At 35.9% G+C, this 26,952-nt stretch overlaps 1 protein-coding gene across 2 annotated transcripts; it reads left to right on the top strand.

Annotated features, from left to right (window-relative positions):
* On the top strand, nt 1-26,952 carry SLC6A14 (solute carrier family 6 member 14). 2 transcript variants are annotated; one of them, XM_025852733.2, is made up of 14 exons: nt 1-140; nt 1,167-1,332; nt 4,739-4,870; nt 6,136-6,297; nt 7,419-7,557; nt 9,165-9,297; nt 11,438-11,578; nt 16,618-16,846; nt 18,350-18,475; nt 20,049-20,167; nt 20,723-20,822; nt 21,050-21,159; nt 23,306-23,473; nt 24,443-26,952. In XM_025852733.2, exons 1-14 carry the CDS (start codon nt 93-95, stop codon nt 24,587-24,589), a joined length of 1,920 nt encoding a protein of 639 aa, XP_025708518.1. In that variant the 5' UTR covers nt 1-92; the 3' UTR covers nt 24,590-26,952. The 2 variants fall into 2 exon arrangements, with proteins under 2 accessions (XP_025708518.1, XP_073735337.1); XM_073879236.1 differs by lacking the exon at nt 11,438-11,578.

The raw sequence follows: 26,952 nt of genomic DNA, 5'->3' as shown, positions 1-26,952 counted from the left end.
GCAGGTAGCAACAGGGGAGTGTGCACCTGCCACCAGTCGAGCTCAGCCAGACTGCCAGACGAGTCGGAGCGAGCTGAGGGAGTGAGTCAACCATGGACAAGTTGAAGTGCCTGAGCTTCTTCAAGTGCAGAGGGAAGGAGGTAGGGGTCTGGAAACCGTGGGAGGTGTGGGGGCCTGGGAAGGGAACACTTCAGGGGAGGCCGGTGCAGGTTTTGCCTTCGGCGGCTGTTTCTTGTTCTCCACATTTCTCTTCTGTTGCCTTCAAGTGTGCCTGAGATGTCCCCATAGGATAGAGGGGAAGGAGAACAACTCTTCCCGGGGCAGCCAGAAGACTTAGGATGGATCACCTCAACCTCTGCCTTGGGTGTGCCCACAAAATCCTGGTTTTTGTCCCTCTCCAGACCGTGTCCATATGCTGGAGGGAAATGAGAAAATGCATTGTCCTTATCTGACCTGAGGAGCCCTCCAGACCCCAGAGCAGCTAACATGTTGGGAGCGAACCCCTTCCCTGTGAGGTGGAGAGAGCGCTACTCCACCTGGTGGGACAGGACAGTTTGTCTCTGAATATTATTCTGTGGCTTCCAGCCAAGGATAGGGAGAGAAGTTAAACTTGCTTTAACTCCAAACATCCCAAACTATCAGCCTATAGGAAAAGGAGTCTATAAACTCTTTTTGTTTGTTTGTTTGTTTTAGTAGAAGCTATATTGGAGCCTTCTTCTCAAAGATCTCCTGCAATCTCGAGAGTGTTGATTTTACCTAATTCATCTTTAAGACTTTGGTATTTTCGAAGTCTCATTTGTGCACCTTCATTTGTCCTTCATGCTGGGTACCACGTGTAATCTTTCTAGCAAAATTTGGATGATCTCACCCAAAGAAGTAGTAAATATTCCCACCTGAAGAGGTTTTTGGTTTTGTTTTGGTTGGTTTTTTTTTTTTTTTTATTTTAAGGGGTAAATGTTGCAAAGTAAAAGCGGCCATCAGCAGAAATCCCGTCAACCTTTGGAAAGTGTTTCCCTTGGCTAAGGCTTTCAGGGTTCATTCTCCCCCCACCTCTCTCTCTCTCTTTCTCATGTGTGTGTGTGTGTGTGTGTGTGTGTGTGTGAAATTATGCTTCTGTGGATTTTTAATAGTAGAAAGACAAACTCGTGATATTTTCTCTTCTCCAGAAAGTGACGGCTTCATCTGAGAATTTCCATGTTGGTGAAACTGATGAGAATCAGGACCGTGGTAACTGGTCCAAAAAATCGGATTATCTTCTATCTATGGTTGGATATGCAGTGGGATTAGGGAATGTGTGGAGATTCCCCTATTTGACCTACAACAATGGCGGAGGTATTCCCCCCCACCCCTGCCCCAGCTCAACTTCTTTCCCTTCCAGTTTAAATGGTGTGCTGTGTGGCCTCTGAAGCTATTTTGAGAACTGAGGAAAGGTATATGACAGTTTGGGTTAGTAGGGGGATGGGAAACAAGCATACTGCATCCATCATTAGACTGAGTTGCTAGCTCAAGTTAGGAAGCTGGCTTTGCAAAATCCTCAGGTATAAACTTGATAAAAGTTGTACATTTAGCACTTCTGAGTCTCTGGTTTAGGATCCAATGTAATCTTCCACTATGACTTGCTTTTCTTCATTTATACACGTTCATGTGATAATCTGTTCAGACTCAAGTTGTGTTTGGCTTTATTTATGGCTGAATCTAAGCAAGAGGCTGGGGATTCTCTTTCTAATATGAAGCTGAAATACATTGGTTGCTTAAGTAGCATAAGGCATTACATTTTGGAAATACAAGTGTGGAAGGAGATGATTAAGAAATAAAGGTTTAGTATTTTAATCTGCAGTATCAAATTGGATTGACCATGTAGAGGATCCTTCTAGAATGCAACAGACTTTAGTTCAAGACTAGGTGTTTAATTTTTGCAAAATGATACTGTTTATACCTCAGAGATCATTAAGGAAGACTCAGTTAGAACAAGGAGAAAAAAAAATAACTCTGAGGTGACATGCAAAGGGAAACAAAATGAATTGCACAATTCTCTAGTAGTGTCGAAACAACTTTTCACTTACACCATATTTTATTTACTTGTAATTACAGGTTCTATTAGAAGTGTAGAGGTGACATGCCCTTAGATTTCATAATTGGGAACCAGTGAAACTGTGCCACTATAATTATTTTTCTTGGTATAATAGGGTTTTTGTGGTGATGTTTCAATCTTATAGTTCTTGTTAATTGGTTGCATTAGAACACTCATATTGGCCTGTGGAGACTTAAGAGAGAAGCTCTGTTTATCAAACACTTTAAGTGTTGGTGGCAATAAATTCTCCTCTCTGGAGCCTACATTGTTTAGTCATGGGTTGGGTCTAAGTTTGAACTGGAAAATGAGTTAGGAATCAACAATCCTTTGAGTGTTCAAGTCCTAAGGTCTAGTGTAACGAAGAACATTCAAACTTCTTTCTTTCTCTTTCTTTTCTTTCTTTCTTCTTTCTTTCACAGAGGGAGACACAGCGAGAGAGGGAACACAAGCAGGGGGAGTGGGAGAGGGAGAAACAGGCTTCCCGCTGAGCAGGGAGCCCGATGTGGGACTCGATCCCAGGACTCTGGGATCATGACCTGAGCCGAAGGCAGACGCTTAACGACTGAGCCACCCAGGCGCCCCGGCATTCAGGCTTCTTTCCAGCCTCTAGTGCTCAGGTTCAGAAAAACTACAGGTTCAGAAATTCCCTGTGACTTACCATTGTACATCAGTCCAGTGGTGGCCATAAACTTCCAGGAACTATATTAACCTAGGTTTAATAGAGAATTTGAAACGTAGCTCTCCCCAAAATGCTATTATTTATTGTATGCTATTATCTCTCTCACCTTTTCCTCTAAAAATTAATATATCACATCAGTTCTCAGTTTTTAAAGATTCTATCATTTGGGTAATGCATGATCTAGGCTCTTTTGATTGCTTCTTTCTCTCCTGTCCACGTGTAGGAGAGGAACATGAAACTCAGATTTGCCAAGTGTTAATAGATTAGATTTTTAAATATGGTTAGGTTTGGAAAACTATGGCTAAAATCTAGAGTCATTTTTATCTATAGATTCTTTTTACCAGTTTATGAAAGAGAAGTATCACACAACCAAAGGGTCTAAGACGGCAGTATCAACAATTTGGGCCCAGGATATTATGTTAGCAATTTACCAGTTACGGTTGTTAATAAAAACAATAATATAATGGGTAAAAAGCTATATATGCCACTCAGGAAAATAATCTTTTTTTTGAAAAAAAAAAAAACCCAACTATTTATAATGGGCTATTAAGATTCACCTTACTGTTGTATTGAGACAGGGATAGTCTGTATTATTTTTCTTCATATTTATCATTGGTAAGACTAAAACTTCTATTAGTCATAGTAGTGATGGTATGTACATTGCAACATCTACGAAAACATATTTGTCCCTATGTTCTAGTGACTAGTGACTTGTACATAACAAGTATTTTATTGCCTTATTATTTTTAATGGAATATATTTTGAGGGTTGGGAAAAATGTAATTCCCAGGTATGACGTTACAATATCATAGTATGAAAAATACATGAGGGAAACATTTGCCACATGGGTCAATGAAATGTATGTAATCCAAAAGCCTATTTTTTAATCTACTGATCCCGTTTTCTTATTAAACTTTGTTAAGACTTCTAGAGTACTTGATCAATAAATTTAGTATTCTGTCCCTGCTTCCACCTACAATCTGGCCAAAGTTCGCACGAGCAATTTATTATGTCCCAGAAGTGGGTGGAAAAAAAATCAAAAAGGGATCTGGATAATCTAAATGTATGAGCATTAGTCCTTCCTTTTAAAATAAAAAGTTAGCTTTTTTTGAGAGAGAAAGAACACTCGCACATGTGTGAGTGCTGGTGCGGGGGAGGGGCAGAGGGAGAGAGAGAATCTCAAGCAGACTCCATGCAGAGGGTGGAGCCCGACACTGATCCCACAGCCCTGAGATCATGACCTGAGCTGAAATTAAGAGTCGGACACTTAACTGAGCCACCCAGGCGCCCCAGAAAGTTAACTTTGAGTGTACCTCAAAACTTCAGAATCTTTTAACAAAACCAAGAAATTTCTTATTGACATTGAGGAAAGACCCTTATGACTAATTGGAGAATAATCCACTTAGCTGCAATAACTTCCACTCTGAACCACATGCAGCATTCGCACCCGAAGTCTTAAAAAAATAGACTATTTGGAAAGGAGAAAAGAGGGAAACTAACTTTGAACAGATACTGTGTGCCTGCCATTTTGCCCAGTGTCTTCACAGAGGCTCTATAATTGAGCGCTTACCACAGACTGATGAGCTGGTATCGCTCTCCCCATTTATGAGGAACCCAAGGTCCCAAGAGGTTAGGTAAATTGGCCCAGGTCACGTAACTAGTAAATGGTAGAGTCAGAATATAAACCTAGGTGTATCTGGCTCCAAAGCCTGTGATCATTCACCTCCTCTGGATTGCTTTTTTATAGGCTATTGTTTTTAATAACCACAGCAACCTCCTTGGGTAATACTAGAATCCCATTTCACAGATGAGGAAACCAAGGTTTAGAGAATCGACTACTTTCCCACAGAAACTAGTAAATCTGGGGCCTAAACCTTGTACTCTTACTCCACTCTATCAGAATGCTTTCAAAATGTTACGCTGGTTATCAACGTGCCATCAACGTTTTGGGACATAATAGTGCTTTGCTTCTATTTTGCATTTTCTAGGTGCCTTCTTGATACCTTATGCGATCATGCTGGCACTGGCTGGTTTACCTCTGTTTTTCCTGGAGTGTTCACTGGGACAATTTGCGAGCTTAGGTCCAGTTTCAGTTTGGAGGATTCTCCCATTGTTTCAAGGTTAGTGTTCAAATGCTCTTCTTATTGTGCCTACTGGTCCCTTGGGGTCTATAGCTGTCCTCACTAGGGGGCGGGAAAATGTTTCGTATTTGGACATGGTAAAGGCAAAGCAGCAGATGTTGTTTTGCTGAATATTTGCCAGAGAATTGAAAGACCAAATGGTAATTTGGATTTCTGTTTCTCTCAGGCCGAAGATACAGAAAGGGTTAGGGAGGATACTGGGGGGGGGGTCGTTATTGTCCTATAGTCACATTTTACAGTCCCGTGGCACATAGTTATAGGCCGGTTGTGCATTAACTTCGCGGCTCTGGCTTTTTGCTCCTTCATGTGCAGTCTTTTGTCTTCTTGCCTTTGCGTATCTTTTACAATGCCTCATTCAGATAAGTTGAAGGGCAGGTCACTATGTTTTCTGTGATACTCCCTAATAGGACACTGGCGAAGTTTTTCAGAGTGCCTTGATTGTTATTAAACATCAAACAGCCTTCCTGTATGAAGATTAGATATACTTTTGGTGTGTGCTAGTGGCTGCAAACTCTCTGTGAAAGCTTCAATACAGCACCAAATATAAATTTAGAGTGAGGCGAACAGAATATTGTGAGGGAATATGAAGGAAGCTACCTCAAAAGCAAGTCTTGAGTGTATGGGTTATATTCAGGATGCTAAACTGCATCTTGAAACTATGGAGTTCAAGAAACTTTGGAAGTTTAAATTCAGATTGTTACTGGATTATTGACTTTTCTTTACATGTGCTGCTAGAAATCCTGTACGTCAACTCCGAGCCTTTATCTTCTACTTGCCAAAATATTGGCTTATAGATGAAGATGTAAGTAGTGGTCAGTGGGTCGATAGGATATGAGCTTTGTTTGTTTGTTTTTAAGAACAGGACCCACTCTGACAAGAACTTTCAGACATAATAAGAGAGTGATGGCCATGGGCGATTCTTTACGTGAACTTGATGGATCCACACAGGTCTTCTGCCCTTGGTCTTAGTACCATTTTCTAATTAACTAAAAAAAAAAAAAAAATGGTTTCAGAAAGCCAATCATCAAAATAATTTTAAATTTGGGAAGAAAGCTATTTAGACAGTAGTCCTTCCTCCCCACTCCCCTGCCCCCACCCCCCAAAAAGAAAAGACAATGTTTGAACCTGCCTTCTCATTTTCAAATAGATTTTGTGGAAATTGAGAGGCAGCTTTTTTTTTTTTTATGAATTAGCAGAAGAAATTGCACTTGTTTGTTTTTGATTTCAATTGTTCTCTTTTCCAGGTGTGGGAATTACAATGGTCCTGATATCCATTTTTGTGACAATCTATTATAATGTCATAATTGCCTATAGTCTTTACTACATGTTTGCTTCTTTTCGAAGTGAACTACCATGGAAAAATTGCTCATATTGGGCAGATGAGAACTGTAGCAGATCGCCTATAGGTAAACTTCATTTATTTACTTAAAAATATTGTGAACGAAGCATCATTCTTTTATTTTTTTCTAATAAGCTTAAAGGATTACATGATTTTCTAACCAATTTAGGGGCAATTTAAAGCGAGCCACGGGTGGGGCACCTGGCTGGCTCAGTCTATAGAGCATGTGACTCTTGATCTCGGGGTTGTGAGTTCGAGCCCCATGTTGATTACTTAAAAATCAAATCTTAAAGTGAGCCCAGGGTTATTGATGAAAGCAGGATAACTTTGGATAACTTTGAAAACTGATTAATGCAATATTTTAATTTCTGAGAGCCACCAGTAAAGCCAAGCCATCCTTAGGACTAGGCAGGAGAGAAGGAAGAAAGTGGGAGAGTGGTAGAGACAAGCACTATCCATGATAGATAGTACTAGTGTGTTTTAGGAGCCAGTGAGTATCATCCACATAATAAGTTGCTGATCTTTGAAAGGGATCAAGTAGTATTGATATTATAGACTATTACCACTGGGATTGTCTATGTATATCAGAGAATAAAGTAATAAAGCTTTAATGCTTCTTAGAGATTTAAAGGTGTCATTTATCTATATAGGTTAAGTAAGTCCACATACTAAAAATTCCTTAGAGCACTAAGTCCTGTTCGAAATGATTGTTACTTTATAGCGGTAATTATTATACATATAATCATAGTTTAAAAGGGCAGATATTTACTCACCCCCAGCTTGGTAGTAGAGAAGATTTAAGATGCTGAATGTGCATGGCTTATTCCATTTGCAAGATTTCTCCTCTGCCCTCACCAAGTAACAATCTAAATGGTTTAATTATTTTACCATTAAAACTTTTTTCAGGAGGGGCACCTGGATGGCTCAGTCTGTTGAGCAGCCGACTCTTGGTTTCGGCTCAGGTCATGATCTCAGGGTTCTGGGATCCAGCCCTGCATCAGACTCCACGTTCAGTGGGGAGTCTGCTTTTCTCTTTCTCCCCCTCTGCCCCTCAGCTCACATGCTCTCTCTCCCTCTCAAATGAGTAAATAAATCTTAAAAAAAAACACAACACTTTTTTTTCCAGGAAAGTACTTGTCTAAAACTAAGTACGTGTCTGTGTGTGTATTCTTTTTTTATAATTTTTAGTTACTCATTGTAATATCAGCACAATTTCGGGGGAGATCATCCGAGTGAATAAAAGCTGGGTAGACGTCAACAGTTTAAACTGCATCAATGGAAGTGAAATTTATCAGCCAGGGCAGCTTCCCAGTGAACAATATTGGAAGTAAGTATGCTAGATGATCTACTTCTTTTTGTTTTTTTGGTTTTTTTATTATATTATGTTAATCACCATACATTACATCATTAGTTTTTGATGCAGTGTTCCATGGTTCATTGTTTGTGTATAACACCTGGTGCTCCATTCAGTACGTGCCCTCTTTAATACCCATCACCGGGCTAACCCATACCCCCACCCCCCGCCCCTCCAGAACCCTCAGTTTGTTCCTCAGAGTCCATAGTCTCTCACGGTTCGTAGATGATCTACTTCTTAAACAGATGTTATTTAAAAGTTCTTGTAAATAACAATAAAATATTAATCAGTTTGTTCCTTACCTCATATAGGTAGGAAAAAAAGGGGAATCAGAGCAAATTATACTTAATAGGACTCAAATGCTTACCTAGCCTGTGTGGGGAGTAGTAACCTGAAGGATCAGCTTCTAGTCAACAAATTGTCATTTGTAAATTGTTTATCAAATGAGCGCAATACTGTCAGTAATGCTCTGTTCCGTGCTTATTATATATAAGTTAGGGCATTGCTCTGAAGAATAAAATACTCAAATTTTAGACTATAATGAGCAAATTTGAATAATAAACTGTTGGGTGATGAGTAATATTGGGGGCAAAATTGCCATTTAAAGCTGCGATTCTTCATTATCCAGTTTGCTTATAATTGTCATTATATGATAAAATAGATATTCAGGGTTATATTTATTTGTATTAACTTCAATTGATCACTCTTTACTCTTCTGACTTATACCTACCTTTTACCCTTACCAAACTGCCTTGATTATTGCTGTAATGAGCTCTTCCTCATCTACATGTTCATGCTCTGTGGGACCCTTTCAAAAATTGGATCTTAAAATGTTCCCAAACACCAAGCTAAGAATTAAAATCCTAGATCTATGCATGTCCCTAATAGAAATCATTGATTTTTACAGAAAGCCTTTGAAAGAGTCATAAAAATTTGGATCATTTAGGTTTGATGCTAACTATAAGTATGATGAATAATTTAATTTTAGATGTTTTCTTCATCTTTTTACCTTGAGAAAAATACTGTAACAAATAAAAGAAATAATCTGATAAGGTTCTTTTTTTTTTACATAAAAGATCTTTGAAATATTAGAGGGAAAATCATAGCTAAAGGAATTAGTAGATTTTTTATTCTGGGGTTTAGAACTTTGGACTGGCTACAGTTAACCCTAAAGTTCAGAGCCTAGCTTTTTACTCTACTATTTTTGCCCCTCTGTACAATAGTATCAATAAAAGGCTCACATGGGGGTGCCTGGGTGGCTCAGTCAGTTAAGCGTCTGCCTTCGGCTCAGGTCATGTTCCTGGAGTCCCAGGATGGAGCCCTTCACTGGGCTCCCTGCTCAGCGGGGAGTCAGCTTCTCCCTCTGACCCTCCCCCCTCTCATGCTCTCTCTTTCACTCTCTCTCTCTCTCTCTCAAATAAATAAATAAAATCTTTAAAAAGATAAAAGGCTCCCATGACATTGATGTATTAGTAAGATAGAACACTCATGAAACATCTCCTTGGATGATAGATATTACAAAATTCAATGTATGAAGACAAGTGATTCTGTGTTCATAAAAAAGGCTTGTGTGTTTTCAGTAAAGTGGCACTCCAGCGGTCAAGTGGAATGGACGAGACTGGAGTAATTGTGTGGTATTTAGCACTTTGTCTTCTTCTGGCTTGGCTCATAGTTGGAGCAGCGCTATTTAAAGGAATCAAGTCTTCTGGCAAGGTAATTTGGAAAACACATTAAATGGTGATGTAGCTCTTTTCCGATTTCATTGCAGTTCAATGTCAAGCATAATCAAATGCATGTTTTTTTCTATAATGGGAACATTCAAATGTGTGAAAAGCTTTCTAAGTAGGCAGCCTAGCTGTAGGAAAATACATAAGATCCCTGCTATTGGTACAAATACAACAAAACAAGCAAAACTAGTACTAGGGTTGTGCAATTACAGCTGACCCTTGAACAACGTGGGGGTGAGGGGTGCCAAAACCCCCTTGCACTTGAAAATCCAGCTATAACTTTTGACTCTCCCACAACTTAACTACTAACAGCCTGATGTTGACCAGAAACCTTACTGATAACCTAAAGTCAATTAACACCCATTTTAGTATGTTATATATATTATATACCTTATTCTTACAATAAAGTAAGCTAGCAGGGCGCCTGCGTGGCTGAGTCGGTTGGGTGTCTGCCTTTGGCTAGGGTCGTGGTCCCAGGGTCTTGATGGACCCCCGCGTCAGGCTCCCTGCTTGGCTGGGAGCCTGCTTCTCTCTCTGCAGCTCTCCCCTGCTCATGCTCACTCTGTCTCTCAAATAACTAACTAACTAAATAAATAAAATCTTTAAAGTAAGCTAGAGAAAAGAAAATGCTATGAAGAAAATCACTGGAGGACATCCATTTGCAGTACTGTATTTATTGAAAAAAAAAAAATCCTCATCTAAGTGGATCCACACAGTTCAAACCTGTGTTGTTCAAAGGTCAACTTTATCAGAAGTCGGACCCTACTAGCTAATACAGCATTCGGAGACTTGAGTGTATATTTTAAAATTGTGTGTCCTATTACAGAAGTAAGCATCTAGGATGGAATTACATATTGCCATGTTTGGTTTGGCAAGTCTAGATCCTCGTTATATAAGGTTCGTGTAGGGATTCCTTCAATGGGAGAGAGAGAAAAAAAATCAAATATGTAGTTGTTCTCTTAAAGCTGGCCAGAATTGACTCAGAGCCCTCTTTTTCAGTGAGGAGTCCTCTTCTGAAAAACATTATACTTTCCCCCTTTATTGTTCTGTTTTTTAAACTTTCCCAAGAGCATCATGGCAATTTCAGGGAACAACATAAAATTTTCTCCATGAACAGTTGTACAGTACCCAGAAAAGTGAATATTCATGGTAACTACCAGACTGAAATCTCCTTAAAGATGGAAGACCAGGATAGCTGTGGATACTACCTTTGTGTTCCTGGTATGATATCCGGCGTGTTCAGTTCATGCTCAATTATGATGAGACATTCTGTTAGATCACAAAACTATTGTGAACCTCACAAAGTCAGTGGAAACTTTCCAAAATAATGTTTCAGTTGCACATTTTTGAGACCCATGGTTCCTTTTTGACGTTAATATTGAAATAATCCATTGAAGGCCATTTGCCTAGGCGATTAATTTTTACTGGTCTCTGGATGACTTTAAATTGTCTCCTTGGGCGTATTATCAAACACAGGACATCTATGGATCAAAGAAATTGTCTATATTAATGAAAAGCCGGCCTCAAAGGCAATCTGCTCATCTGGAACCATGTGTTATCCAGGATACAAGTACAGTGCTATGTGTGCTACCAAACGCCTTTAATGGTATCTCTAAGGATAATAATACCAAGTGTTCAGTATTCACTTTAATCAGCTTCCAGGGGATTTGGACATCTACTAGGAGATTATTTTCCTTCTCCTTGGGGACTGAATATATACTTACTATTGCAGGTATACAAGCATTTCCCTTTCTACCTCAATGTAGTAATTTACCAAGAAGTGATATTCAGTCCCTTCGGACATTTACAAAGACATATTTAGGAAAGCACTCTACCTAGATTCCAAGTTACCCCTGCTGATGTACTGTGTATTTACAATGTGAACCCAGGAAATACTGCTTCATACATCAGAGTGTTTTGAAAATGGATTATCCGAGATTGGGGAGAAGAGAAAGAGAAAATTATGCCATTTTTGGTATTGGTATCACCAGGTTTATTAATAGCTTATGAAATCCTTTAATACTTTATTTTACTAATGTCAACCGGCTAATAACTTTGTGCATATACAGTTATATAACAGGACTTAAAAATTTAACTTATCCACCACTGGTTGTTTTTCTTGGTAGGTGGTATATTTTACAGCTATTTTCCCCTATGTTGTCCTGCTCATCCTGCTAATCCGAGGGGCGACTCTGGAGGGTGCCTCGAAAGGCATTTCATACTATATTGGAGCACAGTCAAATTTTACAAAACTTAGGGAAGCTGAGGTAAGACTTCATTTGGATTTCAAATTATCTGAGGAGGTAAACCTTAAAAGCAAACACTGAAAATCTTGGTTGCATATGAGTGTCATAATGTAGTGGCTTTCAAAAGAACATGGAGTTAAATTTATTAGTGTTTCTGTCCACTAGGAAGTCCAATGTAGCCATTTAACATGACACTAGTGCTTTCCTTTTGGAAGTGAGGTAATCATTTTTAGTAGTAAGCTTTAAAAGTCATATTATTCATATAACTGATTCTATTTGACCAAAAGGATTTGGGGCCTATTAATCTGAGAAAGAACCTTTCCTGTTTGGATACTTACCTACAAGTTGATGAGTAGGACGGTGAGACTTCTTGGATAAACTCATAGATTTCAAGATTACAGGTGAAAGTCTAATGGTCTAATATACATTTTAGTTGTCTTCAAAAGTTAATATCCCCCAAGTTAAGATCAAAGTGTACCTATTGGATTATGAAGTTAAACCACAAATTTGAAATGAAGCATTCCATAAATGAAACTGTTATTTGTCATCATAAATGTGTGCCATGAATATGAATTGGATAACCCTCTTTTAACTTTAGTCTGTCGCCAGATAATGGCTGTGTATATCATGGATACATAAAATCTTTTACACTTTTGACTGCAGAGAGCATATAGATTAAGTGCACTCTATATAGGATGCATCTATTCACACAGCCTAAGAATGGTTTCACTTTGTCAGTAATCACATCACATTCTTGGCACACATTAAGCTTCTGGCCAGCTAAAACACCAAGTCTTACGTTGAAGTCAAGAAACACTGTTACTATAATCTTCCATACTAGCAGTGCTATCCAAAATGGATATTCGTTTGTTTGCTATGGTATTCTTTGAGGAACTGATGCTAATTTCCAACAATTTGCTATTTTCTAAATGCTTACAATCTGGATATTTATTTTTTTAAGATTTTACTTATTTAGAGAGAGAACGCATGTATGGGGAGGGGCAGAAGGAGATGGAGAGAGAGAATCTCAAGCAGACTCTGCACTGAGCATGGAGCCTGGCACAGGCTTGATCTCATGACCCTGAGATCATGACCTGAGCCAAAATCAAGAGTCAGATGCCTAAACCACTGAACCACTCAGGCACCCTACAATCTGGGTATTTAATTATTTGTTGTAGAATTTTTCTGGTAAGCGAGTCAAATTTATCACTTTTTAGTCATGGCAATCCATCCTTTACCTTTTTTGAAAATTGAGATGTCAGTGTCTGGCCTTTGGTTTCCTGTATCCAAATAATTTTCACTCAGCAACTAACCCACAACAGACTTAAATTATTTTAGAACTATGGACTTTTATTATTTTAGTCTTGGAGATTAATATAGTTTGATGTGTCCACAGGCCATTTGTTCATTCCTTCGTTTATCTTGGGCCTCACATCTTTTAACCTTGTTTGTTGATATCTTTCCAACTTGAAGACCATTTTTGATGATGCATAAGAAACAAATAAAATGGAAGTTGGGATTCATCATCTTCTCTCTGTTAGGTTGTTATACAAGATAAAATATTAATTAATGCACTTTCAAAATGGTAAACTGTTATATAAATATGAGCACACACTGATTTCGATTATTGCTATATTATACTCTACTATTATGGATGCAACATTTTCCCTAAGAAGTGGACCCTCCATTTTCTTTAAACTTCTTAACTTTGAGCACAGGTGAAAAGCCCCTTTGATATTCTTTAAGTGACTTTTCCAAGCCTCAGATCACCTGAGCTTTATAGTTCCTGAAAAATTTATATGATTATTTTATATTGGTCTGTTTCAATGTCTCTATTACCTTTAACATATCAGACCTAAACCTAAAGCTCCCTTTGAAACATACAATTTAATCCTCCCTACTCTTCACCCCCAATAAATACAGTACCCCCACTGGTACTGTATTACTGCTGGTAATAAGAATTTTTTTTCTTAGACCTTTTGTATTTCTCACAATCCATATTCTGAGCATGGGATCATAAATATATATTTTTTTTCCTTTTCTTTGAATATCTGAACTTTGTTGCAACCATACAAATTTATAGCTAGAAGGGTCTTCTGGTCTTCAATGATTATTTTACTAACTCCTTCATTTTACAGTGATGAAATTGAAACCCAGGAAGAGTCCCATTTAGTTAAGTTTACACAGCCAGTTTGTGCATCTTGAATTAAGATTTTCTAATCCCTAAATTACTAATTTTGTATATAGCTATGAGATTGATAGATACGGAGATTAGAACTATGTTTGGACTTTTGCTTCACTTTATTTGCAACCTAGGTACACATCATGGTCTGCAGTAGCATTTTGTTAGAATCCAGACCTGCTACACCAATTTCCAGCTCCCCCTAACTCACATATGAATACAAAATGTATCAGATAAAAGCAGCTGAGACATCAACATAAGCATGTTGTTCATCCCTTAATATGTACAGGTGCCTAAAAAATAAGAGCATTTAATTTGTAATGATTTTGTTATAAGTGAAATAACATCTATCTATCCATCCACTCACTTTGCTTTCTACTGGCTGCCTGCCATTGTAAAGCAATTATAATGTAATAATAATCTAACATCAAGCTGTGTTCTGAGGACCTAGTAAATTTTATTCCCCAATGACTTTTATATCTATTGAAATTGGAAATAGATTACATACCTTTCAAAGGGGAAATTATAATTTTTAAGTTCCATAAAAGAAACCGAGTATCAATTTATGATTATTTTCCATAATAACAATAACAGCTACCATTGAGCATCCTAATTGCTTTACATATGCTATCTTACTCAATTCTCACATCATTCCTAGTACACGTATATCATCATCATCATCATCATCTCCATTTTACAGATGAAAAACAGGCTTAAAAATGTTAAATACAATGAAGTCAAGGAGAGTAAGAGGTACTGGATATAAATTTCATTCTTTTTGACTCCAGAGTTAGAGCTCTTTGTCGCCACGTTATATGGATGCTTTTCACTGAGCAGTCCTGTTTTTCAATGGACTAAAAATTAAAAAAAAAAAACCACTTTTGCCCAAATCTTTGCCAATCTATTTGAAATCTATACAATTAGGTTTTTTCTTTTGTAATGTTCTATCTACAGATTTTCACTGTTAACATGGATTTGCTTAGTTTCTAAGATTATTGTCCTTTAGCAAAGATATAAGAGGGGTAAATTGTAAAAGGCAGACTAGTAAAAGGGTAGGATTAGATGGAATGAGTGGGAGGCTGCTTAAAGAGTTGAGGTCGGCTACGTGAGGCTCTAATCGAACAAACATGGGATGAGAGAACTGGTGATCTAAGGGATTCTAAGTATATCATTATTCTTCAAAAATTGCCTAGTACTGTCCTTGTTAAGAATGGATATGTATCTATTGTCCCCAAACTGATATGTAGAGTCAATAGAATTTTAATCAGATTTGAAAGCACAGTTTTCCTTAGATGTTGAGAACGGATTGTAAAATTTACATGCAAGAGAAAAAGGCAAAAAAACCCTGTTTTTGAAGACGGAAGACTTGTCCTACCAGATATGAAACAATATTATAATGCTATAGGAATTAAAATAATGTGGGGTTTGCGTAGATAGAGATTTACAGATCAGTGGGACAGAATGGTCTCAGAAATAGATTCATGAACATTTGGAACTTGATATGTGGGGAAAGGATGGACTGGCTAATTGATATAACTGACATCCAAATGATTATCTTTAGACAACCGATACTCCATTTAGAAAAGAAAATGAATTGGACTTTCCAATTTAATATGTACTGTATCAATTTTTCAGACTAATTGAAAACAATATGAACAAAGCTTTAAATCTTTTAGAAGAAAATGTAGGGCAGTATCTGTGATCTTTGGCTAAAGTTTCTTTTTAAGTCAGAGAAATCAAGGACAATACATAAAAGCAAAGATGGGCACCTTTAGTCACATTAAAACCACAACAAAATCTTTGGCTCATCGAAGGTCACGATGTTAAGAGGTGAATAAGAATAAGCCACAAATTGGGAGGAAAAAATAACATATATGATAGACAAAGGATTAGAATCCAGCATACATAAAGAATTTCTAGAGATCAAAGAAGACAAATAACCCAAACAAGAAGTTGGCAAAAGACCTGAACAGGAATTTCACAGGGAAAAAAAACCTGTGGAATACAAAGACATAAAAACACACTAAACCTTATAAATAATTAGGGCAATGAAAACTCTCATTTGACAGCTACCAGATTGGAGAATATTAAAAATTCTGACCAATATTGGCAAGAACGTGAAGGAATGGGAACTCTCACACCTAGCTGGTCAGAGTCCAAAGTGGTAAAATAATATGGCACTATTTCATAAAAGAGAAGATGCATATACTCTTTGACATCACAGTTCCTTAACTCGGTATGAGGAGACATGCACAGGAATACTTATAGCTACAACATTTTTAATAGCAGAATATTGAACCACCTCAATGTCCCTCAACAGGATAGAGGATGATCTGTGGTATATACCGTGGGGCAATACAGCAGTGAAAAAAAATGTTCAAAACTACATATGTTTAACTAAACCATATGGATTTGTCTATATTTTTTCAGTTTTGACACAAAATTAAAATTTCATATGGTTCAAATTGATAACGGATAACTCTCATACAATACCGAATGAAAAAAGGCAAGGTGTATAAGTTTACATGCATTTAGAAAACTTTTCTATCAACTCAATAACATGAAAAGCTAAACACCGTATTGCTTGGGTTTACATGTTTCTAGGGTAAAAATCTAAAGAAAAAACGAGGAAATGAGAAACCCAAAAGTCAGGATAGCAGTTACCACTGGAGGGTGAAGGGTGATCTAATCAGAAAGGGGCCCTGGGAGTTTTCCAAAGACTGGTAACATTTCATTTTTTAAGCTGAGCAGTGGGTTTGGTGTTCTGGTGTTTACTTCATTATTATTCATATTTATTCATTTGTATATATGAAGTCTTTTGTAGTAGTAAAAAGTTTAAAGTGTATGTTTTTAAAGATAAAATTATCTTCTCTTATAGGTTTGGAAGGATGCTGCCACTCAAATATTTTACTCCCTTTCAGTGGCTTGGGGTGGCTTAGTTGCTCTATCATCTTACAATAAGTTCAATAACAACTGCTTCTCAGATGCCATTTTAGTTTGTTTGACAAACTGCCTCACTAGTGTGTTCGCTGGATTTGCTATTTTTTCTATATTGGGACACATGGCTCATATATCCGGAAAGGAAGTTGCTCAAGTCGTAAAATCAGGTATGTGATGCTCTACATTAATAACTTCAATTAATTCGGTGTAGCTCATTTAAGAAACACTAATATATTTTATAGCAATTTACTTAAAGCACTCAAGCAAGGTTTAGGGTGCTGCATTTTCTTTCTCATTGCATCTTATATAATTTGATTACTTTAATGATGTAATAATTCTTAGATGGTCTGAATAAACAGGACTATATGAGGGAATAATTGTTTAAGAAAATAATTTTCTGAATTTTGTCTGGTCCTTAATATGAACTGTTTACTGTACAAGTATCAGGCATCATGGATGCCTTTACATGTGTTATCTTCATTTAATTTATACACATACACACATATACATGTGTGTATTCATATATATATGACTGTATGAGTGTATATGTGTGTGTGTGTGTGTATTCCTCCATGTACAAGTGCAGCCTTGGGTCTGAATTTTTTTTTGGGTCTGCATTTTTAAAACACATTAATATCATATAGATAGAAACCCAGGTAACTTTGAGTGTCCAGCTATGTCCGGCTTTAAAGGAATCTGATTAATGAACTTCCTAACTTTAAAGACATTAGCTAGGGATGCTTAATTATCTGGTTAAGATTCTTAGGAAAAGAATTCCAGGGGTTTAGTAGTAGGAATCCCTCATTAAATTTTTATTTATGGCCAATATCATTTGATGGAGAGACTAATGCAGGAAAATAGAATGTTAGGACTAGAAGGGACTTTACAGATAATCTAGTGTCCAGCTCCTCATTTACAGAGAAGTGGACTGATGCACAGAAATGTTATGTCTTGCAGAAGATTAAATGATTAGGAAGTGACAGAGCCTAGGCTAGAAGCGAATTCTCCTGAATCTTAGGTCAGTCCTCTGGGAGTCTGGAGAAACTTAAAATACTTCAAACAACCAAGTATCACATAATATAATTGAAAAAAAAATTAAAAGCACCTCTAACGATAATATACATCAAATAGAAAATAAGATTCAGCTTCTAGTTTTGTTACATACAATTTTGCAAGTGGCCATATACTAATTAAAATTTAGGCACTACAGCTAGTGACCCTGGGTGAACATTTGGAGAGATGGCTGCAGACTAAAAATGTAGTTCCATAAGCATAGCTTTCTTGATAGTGTAATTCTTCTAGAATTTCTAGGCTAAGATAACAATTTAGGTTTCTGGAGTTTAAGACAGCTGTTATTCTTCATGAATCTCTAAAAAATGAAATAGGTTAAACAAAATCGTTAAATAGTTAAGATTTCTTATGCGAGAAATGTACCATTTACAAAATTCATCTCACTAGCTTAATGCACATCACATGCTCACATTATCACTTCATTGAACAACCAAGTCAAATATTCTTAAAAGTGCAAGTGAAATAGTTGCCCGAGAATGTATATCATGGATTGCGTCGGCAAATTAAAATGAAATTTTTCTAGTATCTTATTTTGAAAATGTCCAAATGTGTGAACTTTTTGGCCACTAATTTAAATGAAATTCATACATTTTTCTTAGGTTTTGATTTGGCATTCATTGCTTATCCAGAAGCGTTAGCCCAACTCCCAGGTGGCCCATTTTGGTCCATATTATTTTTCTTCATGCTTTTGACTTTGGGTCTCGACTCTCAGTTTGCATCCATTGGTAAGTAATACTCCCAGTGTTACCATATCCCTCTTATATTTTACGCATGTTTCCTCTACTTAAAAACATCCTTTTCTTACCCTTGTTTTCCCCATTAGCTTTTACTCTTAGAATCTGAAAATTCTTTTTAACTTGATTTTAAATACGGAAAAGTACAAAGTACTTATGTTGTAGATACCCAAAAGGAACAGACATTAATATCTTATGTTTGCTTCAGAAATGAAATTGAAGTCCCCTCTTTTTCTCTCCCATATACAATTCACATTTCTTCCTTCCTAGAACTAACTGTCCCCATGGATTATGTGTTACTCAGTCCATGTCTGTATATGTTATATATGTATCCATAAATAACATATAAATGTTGTCACATAAATGTGAAGTTTCATAACATACATATCATTCTGACAGTTGTTTTTTTACATGTATTGTGAATCTGTGTTGATACATACTCAAATAGATCGACTTAATTCACAATGTGTTGCCATAATGATGGGCAGTTGGATTATTTCCGATTCTGACAAATTACACACGCTATTGCAATGACTGTTCCTGCACGTGGCTCTATGTACACATAGGGGTTTTCCCTAGGGTACACACCTAGACATTCTGAAACATTATTCATCAGATCACTCTTACATAACACACTTTAATAGTTGACTACGTACAGCAGAAAGTCTGGCTTCCTCTGGTTGACTTACAAAGCCCTTGAACATTTTAAACCTGTATCTTAATTCTTTCACCCCTACAACCTTCTGCTTTCAGCCAGTACTCTCTTTCATGAACACATTTATTTCTTAAACCTAGAAGGCCTTTCTGTCTCCATGCCATTTATTCAAATATTCACCTTATTTAAAAGTTCTCCTAGAATTCTTCCTTTCCCATAACCCTCTTTCAAACTACGTCAGCCCTCAGGGATCTATTACCCTGTAGTTACTAGCGATGAAAAACCTTGTAAAACAGACCAAAAACAACAAAGAAACAGAGCTGCATTTGGTTTTTATCCAACCCATCAAGTGGTGACTGCCAAGAGAAAGGACCCTATGGAGTTTTATTTTATTTTTATTTTTTTTTTAAAGATTTTATTTATTTATTTGAGAGAGAGAGAGAATGAGAGATAGAAAGCACGAGAGGGAAGAGGGTCAGAGGGAGGAGCAGACTCCCCGCTGAGCAGGGAGCCCGATGTGGGACTCGATCCCGGGACTCCAGGATCATGACCTGAGCCGAAGGCAGTCGCTTAACCAACTGAGCCACCCAGGCGCCCAGGACCCTATGGAGTTTTAAAAGCAAGGGGTAGGCCCTGGGTGTGATATGCAACTGATGAATCCCTGAACTCTACCTCTGAAACTAATAATACATTATATGTTATTTAATTGAATTTAAAGAAGATAAAATTTAAAAAGAAATAAAAAATAAAGCACTTCATGTAGGGAAAAATAACTAAAGCAAGGAGTAGGACCCAGAGTATATTTTCAACATATATTTGTAAATTTGATTAATAGAAGTTGAATTCTTTGATTAAAATTATTGGCAAATGAGTTGACATATGACATGCCATTTTTTTCCCCTTCTGAAGAAACAATTACAACAACAATTCAAGATTTATTTCCCAAAGTGATGAAGAAAATGAGAGTTCCTATAACTTTGGGTTGCTGCTTGGTTTTGTTTCTCCTTGGTCTCGTCTGCGTGACTCAGGTATTACTATAGTATTTTTTCATAGACAAATCATTAGTTGGAACGTGCTTTATAATCTAAAGGAGGAAAACAAAGGTTTAAGAGGATGTTTAGGAACAAGTCCAAGTCTGATTCAGCTCAAGGCTTTCTGAGTTTTAGCCCAGAGTTTTTCCCAGTATAGCACAATTTCGATAGTTAAGTATATTGTGAAGAGGGGTGGGGACCCATTATTGGACAATTTCTCCAATTACAATAAAGTTATAAACGTTCAATACATACTAGACTTTTGATAGCTACCACACAGCACACAGCCACTGCATGTCATTTTGATAATCAACTACTCTAAATGCTTTTTCTCCAGTGACTCAGTATAGGATGAAAGGTGCATCCTTTTTGAGATATTTAAAGCCACATTTGTGTTTACATTTGAAAATATTCCTTTTTCACATCTTAGCACAGGTGAAACCAAGGAGCACATGTTCAAATCAAATGAATAGATTTGATTTAAAGACTTCATCAATCATAAAAATAATTAAAAATATACTTAGATGTAATTGGTTTTTTTTTTTTTGGTAGGCTGGAATTTACTGGGTTCATCTGATTGACCACTTCTGTGCTGGATGGGGCATTTTGATTGCGGCTATACTGGAAATAATAGGAATCATCTGGATTTATGGTAAATAGTAACTATAGAATTATCTATGCATTTTATTAAAATAACTTAGTGTGATTCTTTTTCATTATGTTTACTAAAATTGTAAAGTATAATAATACTGGAAAAAAGGTGTATACTTCATTGCTGTAGAATAAGAAAATGTTTAGACAGAAAGATAATTTGGGGCCACAATTATTAATAGAGGAAAATGTGAGCAAGGACTGAATGTACTTTTTTTTTTTCGTAAGGTGGGAACAGATTCATTGAAGATATAGAAATGATGATTGGAGCAAAAAGGTGGATATTCTGGCTATGGTGGAGAGCCTGCTGGTTTGTCATTACACCTCTTCTTCTGATTGTAAGTAATTAATATGCCATGAATTTGGTATCAATGATATATATATGACCACTTCTAAGATAAACTTGAAGAATAATTCATATCGGAGACAATAAGGCAAACTAAGTTCATAAATTAATGACTTTCAAATTTTGCTTTATGACTGCCAAGTTCCCTCAAAATGCCTTCGCAGTATTGTTTTTGAGGCTATAGGTTTAAACATTTACCATTTGAGAAAATGAACAGGCTCCTATAAAGGTCCTACATACTTAAAAGTTATCAATTGAATAAAAATAAATCATTCATCTGCTGGTCCCCTAAAAAATATGCTGAGTCATCTACAATGTTCCTAAACTCTCTGCGAAGACCCAGACGTGGACTGCAAGGAATGTGATCTAAATATATTAATTGCTAAGAAACAACCCTCAGATTTTAATGCATATTTTTTTTTCTTCATGGGAGGGATTTACTATCTGAAATTACTAAAAGAAACCACTGTCAACAGAGGCAATAGTTTATGTTAAATTCAACAATTGGTGCTATTTAGGAACTGAGGGAAAGCAAAAGATAGCCTACTGGAGAGACCCGGCATATATACATGATATCGTTAAATAACAGTTCAGGGCAGTCAGTGACAAAATAAACACTTAACAGGATGGAGAATTACTGCAATGGTGGAGGTGGGGCAGTGGCAAAGCTTCACAGAGGATGTGTTTTGGTTCTCATTGCCTCCAGGCTTCAAAGCTTTTCCTGGGAAAGGGCATTAAATAATTTGATCCAGAATTTGCTTCACATCTGAAGTATTATGTTTGTTTTAGAGGGTGTTAAGTTTTATTTTTTTTCACATTTTATAAGGTCAGTTTCAAGTAGGGAGCAGTTTGGGACTGGATGTACTGAATTAAAATATTTTGGATGTTCCATATTCTAGCTAAATGATTTAGACAGTGGTACTAAATATTGTTTTCCTCTTCTGACAATTCTCCATAATAAAATAAACCCTTTATCAATTAAGAAGCTCTCACCAGACTTTTTAGCCAGCTAGTTTTTATTGATTACATAGCTTTGACAACTGGATTTAATTTAAAATGCAAAAGTATTATATATTAAATGATATACATTATCGTCTGTTTTGTATAAAGTGATGTGAAGTCATGGATACTCCAGTATCCCTCATCCAATTCTCTTGTAGTTATGGAAAAAAATTATGATAATGGGGAACTACATTTAAATTACTGTAATTAAGTAGAATTCATCTATTAAATTATTAATTAATCTATTAGATAAAATTAATCTATTAAACTTTACCTATTTGATATTCTTACATTCCATTTCCCCACTGATTTTAGTAAAACATAGACAGCTAAATAATTTAGAGAAACTACTAGGTGACTCTGGTTTTTGTTTGTTTTGTTTGCTTTACGGGTTTCTAAATAATTAGTTTTAATGCTGCAACATGTCTAGTAGGTTTTTGAAAAAGTTTTTTTTTTAACTTGGCTTTTAAGTGTTTTCCTTGTTAAGATTCAGATTTCACTGTTTTACCCAAACATACATTGAGCTTGTTTTTCTCTCAAAGAGAGGCTGGAAGTGAAGTGTGCTTTAGCAAATACGTACCAGTAGTTTGTGAATGTGTCTGTGTTTTTGGTGTGGAGTAAGGGGTGCTCTGTGCAGAGAGAAATAATAGAAGCAACTGCTAAGCAAGGAGCAAAGCATGTTCACTAAAGGGTACTTTACATTCTCCTTGAATGAATTGATATGCTGGCTAGCTTACAGCATAGAATAAAACCATACTATTATAAGTGAAACCTAAAAGTTCAGTCATGGAAATGTTCAGATATTGTTTTATTTTCAATCTGAAATATTTCATGATAAAGTAGTTTATTGAAAAACATGTTGGGCCAGCATTTGTCTCTTATAAATACATGGAGGTGCTCATTTTGGAAGAATCTATTCAAAGCCAAATACAGGTTATTTAGTTTAGTTCATTTAGTATTATCTTCTGGCTAGTTACGGGATTATCTTAGTTGCTTGAATGTATCTTCATTTTAATTGCTTTTGATAAATTATTTCTAAGGATAGGGATCAAATTCCTAACAATTAGTGCAACTGAAATCGTTAGTGCAATAAAGTCTAATCTTTAGCATTGTCTCTTCATACTTTACTTTCACAGGCAATTTTGATCTGGTCACTCGTGAAATTTCATAGGCCTAATTATGCCGAAATTCCATACCCTGACTGGGGAGTTGCTCTAGGTTGGTGTATGATTATTTTCTGCATTATCTGGATTCCAATTATGGCCGTCATAAAAATAATTCAAGCTGAAGGAAATATCTTTCAAGTAAGCACATTTATATTATTTATACTTTATAGAAAGCACTTATCAAAATGAAGATTACTCATATGGTGGTAATATGAGTTATGAACCTTTAGACTACTTCTACACCTGATACAATCATCTGATTACTATGTGCATAGCATAGCTTTACACCATATGTGTATTTGTGTGTCTCGTACTAGACTCTAAGCTCCTTTAGGGAGAGTTTTATGTTGCTTGCTGCTATATCCTCAGGCCCTATGAGTGTGCTGAGCACATAGAAGTAATATTTATACTTGTACTGAGTTTCCCTGAAGATGACACAAAGCAAAGGACCTTTTTGTTTTATATCTATAATCTTTAAATACATTGTCTGGTTATAATACATGTCCTCATAGTGTGTTTAGACTGGAAAAAGCCTGGTAAATTATTTCAAACCCAATCTAGACCCTGAGTGATCCCTCTTGCATGGAGGTGTAGGCAGATGGAGTTGATTATGACATCTCACTAGGACAATGACAAAGACAAATCTCAGGAGTCAGATTATAAATAATTTCCCAAGCCCACCCCGATCAGTGGTTTGACCCTGGAGCTCCCTTTGTTCGGTTCTTGAAACCTCCCAAGTATACACTGGTTTAAATCCTCACCTAACCCTCCCTCTAAGGGCAGCACAGAAATGTCGGATAATTCAGTGAAAATACATGGATTGATTCTGTTGTTCAAATGGGCTCATACACTTTCTTTTAAAATCATTTACATACTCAGTTATTTTGGTTTCATAGTTGGTGTAATTCTAGTAACAGTTAAATCTGAGTATCATTTTTTTAGTATACTGTATTAAGAATTTTGATGATCACTTTTTTTACTTTTCTAGGTTCTTATTTCATTTTGGTTAGCAAAGAAAATAATATGGTTTGATATTTGCTTGTTTACAGACTGTAACACTTATGGTCTAAAACAAGTTTTTTTTTTTTTTTTTTTTTTCCTTTTCAGCGCATTGTAAGCTGCTGCAGACCAGCTTCTAACTGGGGTCCATACCTGGAACGACATCGTGGGGAGAGATATAAAGATATGGTAGATCCTAAAAAAGAGACTGACCATGAAATACCTACTGTTAGTGGCAGCAGAAAACCAGAATGAGATCTAATTTTTTAAAATACGTGGTCATACAATGTGATTATTTTAGAACAGAGGAAAATTTTATTTATTTTATGTTAACTGAGTAGAAAAATGTATATACTATGTTCATGATAGTATAAGTTTTTCCCATGTAAGCAGGAATGTAATATAATGTGAATCTACTAATATTTAACAATGTGATTATATTTCTTTTTAGATTATCTATCTGTATAACACATATGTAGCTGTCTCTATGTCACAGTAATACTTTTGTAAATATTACCATATTTTTCTAATATACCAAAGACTTTATTTTGAGCCAGTTATTTAGAAAATTGTTATATTTTCTATTATACAAGTTTAAAAATATTATTTACCTATATTTTCTTGGTATATAATCTTTCTTTTCCATAGAGCTGGGGAAAATAAATCAGTATACTTAAAAGAAAGTGTTAAAATTGAAGGCCTCATTTAACTAGAAATGCTACACATACATGAAAAAATGGACTGTGTCTATAGCACTGTAGTTTAATACTTTTAATCCAAATATATCTAAAATTTTCACGTATTTATGGGTCTCTTTTTCTATGTGCACGTAGTGGTTATGTTTACTTACAAATAGTGAAATAAGGCAGAAAAATAAGGATTCTATGGCCAGTAAATGATAAATCTAGAAAATGGAATCCAGAAGCTTCGAGTACTTCTTTCCCCATATAATGTCTTCCTAGGTTATACTTGGAAGAAAATATCTCCCTCCTAATTTCTACTGTGTTTCACAAAATTAAGAGTTGTTCATTATACTCTCTGAAATCTAGGTTTATTTTCAAATAGAACATGGGACAAAATGCTAATGAGGAAATGGCTTCAATCAAATCTAAGATCTTATGATTGTAATATATCATTAATAGATCAAGTAAAATGATATTTGTCTTATTTGAGTAAGTTACTACTTACAGATGATAACTTATTTATACACTTAAAGGAGATAAACTTGTCAAGATTGAGGGAAGGCAAATTAGAAAGTGCTATGTCCCAGTTTCCTAAAAAAAATGGTAATGAAAACATATCATTAATAGGCTTATACAAGCATAATATTATTGACCACTGGTTTAAACATCACAGCCTAGGATAGTGAACATTGCCCAAATATGTAAGAAACTTCTCAGCTGTTCTTAAGGTCCTTAACCTGGGCTTCAGAGAACATATGAAACCGACATTATACATAATATCTTTCTATGTGAATGTGTACTTGCATTTTCTAGGGAGAGAGTCTAGAGTTTTCATAAGAATACCAAAGGGATCTGTGACTCAAAAAAGCTTAAGAACCACATATACTACTACTTCTGGCTTTTTGTTCTCAGCAAGTGAGGAATAAAAGGAATCATTTTAAGCCTTAATTTCTGATACATTTTAAATTCCTTTTCCTCTTCCTTTTGATTGAAGATTAAAGGAGTAAGGGATTAAGGTATTTAATTTATACTGGTAATTTATTTTGGGGAGAAGGGGCATGAAGGTAGGTAAACAGATAAGCCTATAACTGAACAATTTCAGTGAGCTATGTACATATATATAAAATAAACTTGTGTTAGATATTCTGAGGATTTCGAGGGTAAGTCAAATGTCATTAGTGAACTTCAACAGATTAATTCCTCAGTTACACTGGGTTTTATAAAATATTTGAAATAGATGGCTGACTAAAGAAACACTTTTTCTTTATTTTAATCCATATTACATGCATTCTATCATTATATTTTGGTGCTATCTGAGGTGTCAATTTTCCACCAAATAGAAAAACGCATGCCATTTTCTATAGGTGATTCTTGTGATTCAGGGACGATTTAGGCACATTTTTAATGAAATAACATCCAATTGATGGAGGAGAGGGTGATGGGGAAGAAATCCCCTTCAAGAGCTGACTACAAAGAGTAAAGAGTTTGTGTGATTATCTTCACAAGTATCTAAAGCAAGATCTTAACAGTGCCTGGCATATTTTAAGGTGCTCAGTGATAGCTCTTATTACAGATTTGACAGTAGTAAGAGAGAATTCTGTATAATAGAAAGAGTTCCATCAAATCCCGTTTACTTTAATGCAAAAAGACATTTGCATATTGTATACCAAAACTGTTTTTCACATGTGAGTGAAATTGAAATTACCATATCTCAACTATATTCTTTTTGCTGTAGCTTATTTTCTAACGCAAAACTGAGGAACCATTTCTTTCTCTACTGTATTCCTTCCTTCCCCAGTAAAACATATATATATATATATACATACACACATAAATATGTTTATATGTTTATAAACTTGTCAAACTTGTATATATAAAATATATAAATGTATAAGTATATAAAACATGTAATCAATTCTTTAAATGTCAGTAAAA

Source organism: Callorhinus ursinus, unplaced genomic scaffold (assembly GCF_003265705.2).
Source record: "Callorhinus ursinus isolate GAN/ISIS: 27379988/994484 unplaced genomic scaffold, GSC_fseal_2.0 scaffold33, whole genome shotgun sequence".
Lineage (NCBI taxonomy): Eukaryota > Metazoa > Chordata > Mammalia > Carnivora > Otariidae > Callorhinus > Callorhinus ursinus.
Note: the sequence above shows the minus strand (reverse complement) of the source record. Positions and strands in the feature narration are given on the sequence as shown.